General features: G+C 35.7%; 1 protein-coding gene across 1 annotated transcript; it reads left to right on the top strand.

Moving 5' to 3' along the window:
• Window positions 1-73: 73 nt before the first annotated feature.
• On the top strand, window positions 74-2732 carry LOC143082575 (histone acetyltransferase type B catalytic subunit-like). Its single transcript, XM_076258309.1, has 2 exons — window positions 74-259; window positions 1501-2732. Exons 1-2 carry the CDS (start codon window positions 103-105, stop codon window positions 2577-2579), a joined length of 1236 nt encoding a protein of 411 aa, XP_076114424.1. The 5' UTR covers window positions 74-102; the 3' UTR covers window positions 2580-2732.
• The last annotated feature ends 397 nt before the right edge of the window (window positions 2733-3129 follow it).

The raw sequence follows: 3129 nt of genomic DNA, 5'->3' as shown, positions 1-3129 counted from the left end.
TTTCCCGCAAAAATCGGAACTCCTTGGACTCTTTTACTTTATGTTCTTTCCCGCTAAAAATCGAATATCTCTGGAATTTTCATTGCCATCTACGTAGCCAATATGGCGGGTATGACACTGAATTCTGTATTGAAAAACAAATTAGAATCTTTTAGGTGCTGCGCAAATGATGTAATCCACTTTAAACTTGTGAGACAGAAGTCGGACATGGAAGATGATTCTACTACATTTCATCCAGAGATGACCCATCAGCTGTTCGGTGTGTGAAAACATATTTCCTTTACTGTAAATACAAGATACAAAGCCACTGGTACAGCCACACTGACTGGTCCTTGTCTATAAAAATATGACAAAATACCTTAATTAATAGTGTTAGGTAAAGGTTTATAAGTAGTTATCTCTTTGCAAATAATCAAACTACTTAATTGTCGTAAACGGTCGTAAACTAAACCACACACACACGTCACGCACAGTGTCAGTGAGACAAAAGAAAGTTGGGTATGGATGTTCATTCATAATATAACAGTACAAGTTCCCAAAGGAAAAAATAAATATTACAGTATATGTTCCTAACGGAATAAATGGTATAGAATATTTGTTCCAACAGGAATAGATATTAAGACAAATGTTTATAACAAAGTTTCCATTGGTACTTCTGTTAGGCGGAACAAATATACATTGACATGGTACATGCACCAATACACCTTATCGCCAATCCCTGCTGACCCAGACGCTTGAACTTTTGACATCATACAGCAATCACTTTTCCATTGTGGGGTCAGAATTTATTTTGTGTTATGACGTCAAAATTTTATGGGAACCTGTGTGATATATCCAGTAATGGTGGACAAATAGTGCCACCGATTTATTGATAGGGCTTGAGAGCAGATTTAAGCTCTCTACGCTTGTGACGTCAAAATTTTATGGAAACCCTCGTGATGTCCAGTAATGGTGAAAAATAGCGATAAGGTGTATAAATTAAAACTTATTGCTATTTGTCCATGTTGTCCGCCATATTAACTGGACATCACAAAAGTTACCATAAAATTTTGACTTCATACTGAAATATTGAGTTGAAAATTAATGACACCTAATTTTGTGCATACATTGTACAACCAAAGGTTTATATACATGTACCTACAAATGTATATACATAGATGTGCAGTAATTTTCTTGCTGCTTAGATCATTTTGTTGCACTACATTTGTACATTATTTTAATCATTTTTTTTTACATTCCTGTTCTTTAGTCAGTTCTGACACTAGTCCAAATAATATAAATGACGTCTGGCAAGGCTATTTTATATTTTTTCGGAGACGCCGTCGTAGGAAGGCGTCCCAGAATTTTTTTTAAATAGCTTTGCCAGATGCATAATTATTTGGACTAGTCTGACACTGCAGGTTAGAAATTGTTGCTTTATTGACCATTTGCTATTTCACTTGATAACCTTCACGATATTTTAGTATGACATTTCTTGTAATAATAATTTTATAATTACAGGTGAACAGGAATCAATATTTGGTTACAAAGATCTGATCGTGGAGATGTTTTACAGTGCTTCCAGACTGACAACCTACGTCAACATGCAGTATTTTGAGAAAATTTCATCAAACATGTTTGGTGGTATTGAGCCTGATAATGTTTTGGAAACTTTGGCTAAAGAACTTCCTCCAGGGTTCGTTGCAAATAAGGATGAATTCACAAGGTTATTACCAAAAGATGCTTCTTTCAAACCATATGGAGAGATGCTCCATTCATATAAAGTCTCTAAAGGAAATGATATGAGAAACTTCGAGATCTACCACACCGATATCGACACTCCAGGGTTTAGAGAGTATCATGAACGATTACAGACATTTATACTTTTCTTCATTGATGGGGCATCATTCATCGATGTTGATGATAGTAGATGGCACTTCTATCTGTTGTTTGAGAAATACAAAGTAAATGATAATCCAATGCATGCTATAGCTGGCTACATGACCGTTTACAATTACTATGCATATCCAGAGAAAAAACGTCCTCGTGTCAGTCAGGTACTGATTCTACCGCCATTTCAGAAGCAGGGCCATGGTGCTGAGTTGCTGCAGACATTTTACAATACATGTTACTCACGATCTGAAATCAAGGATATTACTGTTGAGGATCCATCCGAAAACTTTCAGCGAGTTAGAGATTATGTGGATGCAAAAAACTGCATGGATTTAGCCAGCTTTAAGTCAGACAAATTGCTATTGGGATTTTCTGATGACATGGTACAAGATGCTAGAAACAAACTGAAATTATCTAAACGACAAACAAGAAGAATCTACGAGATATTACGACTGAAAGCGACAAATGTCAACAACAAGGAGCAGTACAGAAGTTATAGGTTGGAGGTGAAGAAAAGATTAAATGCTCCATTTCAGAAAAATGGACGTGATAATAAGAAACTAGAACAAGTTTTACAACCAAATGAACTGTCAGCTACCATGAACTCATGGCCTTTAGATCAGAGGCATGCTTATTTAGAAAAAGCTTATGAGGAATTTGAAGAACAATACAAACTAGTAATTGACAGACTTGAAAAATACCATTGATAACATTCCATTATCCAAAAGGAAAAACATGTTCAAATGAAAACCCATAATTGATTCGACTTAAAAGTTGATTTCCAGTGCTAGATTTTGTATGATAACTTCTGACTAACTTGTACTAAATGTTGCTTTGTCAGTAAATTATTTGTGTTCCAATCTCAGTACCTTATTTGTTATATCCAAACTGTCAATGAATGTAGTCCTGCTCAACCGTCCTTTGCAATATTAAGTAGTGCTAGCTAGTGATTATGTAGTATGTTTTTAATAGTCTTCATTATTATACCCCATACCCCACGCAACGAAGTTGCGGAGGGTATAATGTTTTTGACCCGTCCGTCCGTCAGTCCTGTTTCTTGTCATCGCAACTCCTCTCAAACCACACATCAGAATTTCACGAAACCTTTTTAGATAATAAGGACATACTATGTAGTTGTGCATATCGACGGGAAATTGCGATTCAATTTTTTTTCTAGGAGTTACGCCCCTTTGAACTTATTTACTTTAATGTACTACTGCAACAGTTTGTCATCGCAACTCCTCTCAAACCACACAA

Source organism: Mytilus galloprovincialis, chromosome 7, assembly GCF_965363235.1.
Source record: "Mytilus galloprovincialis chromosome 7, xbMytGall1.hap1.1, whole genome shotgun sequence".
Lineage (NCBI taxonomy): Eukaryota > Metazoa > Mollusca > Bivalvia > Mytilida > Mytilidae > Mytilus > Mytilus galloprovincialis.
This window is presented reverse-complemented; position numbering and strand designations above follow the sequence as displayed.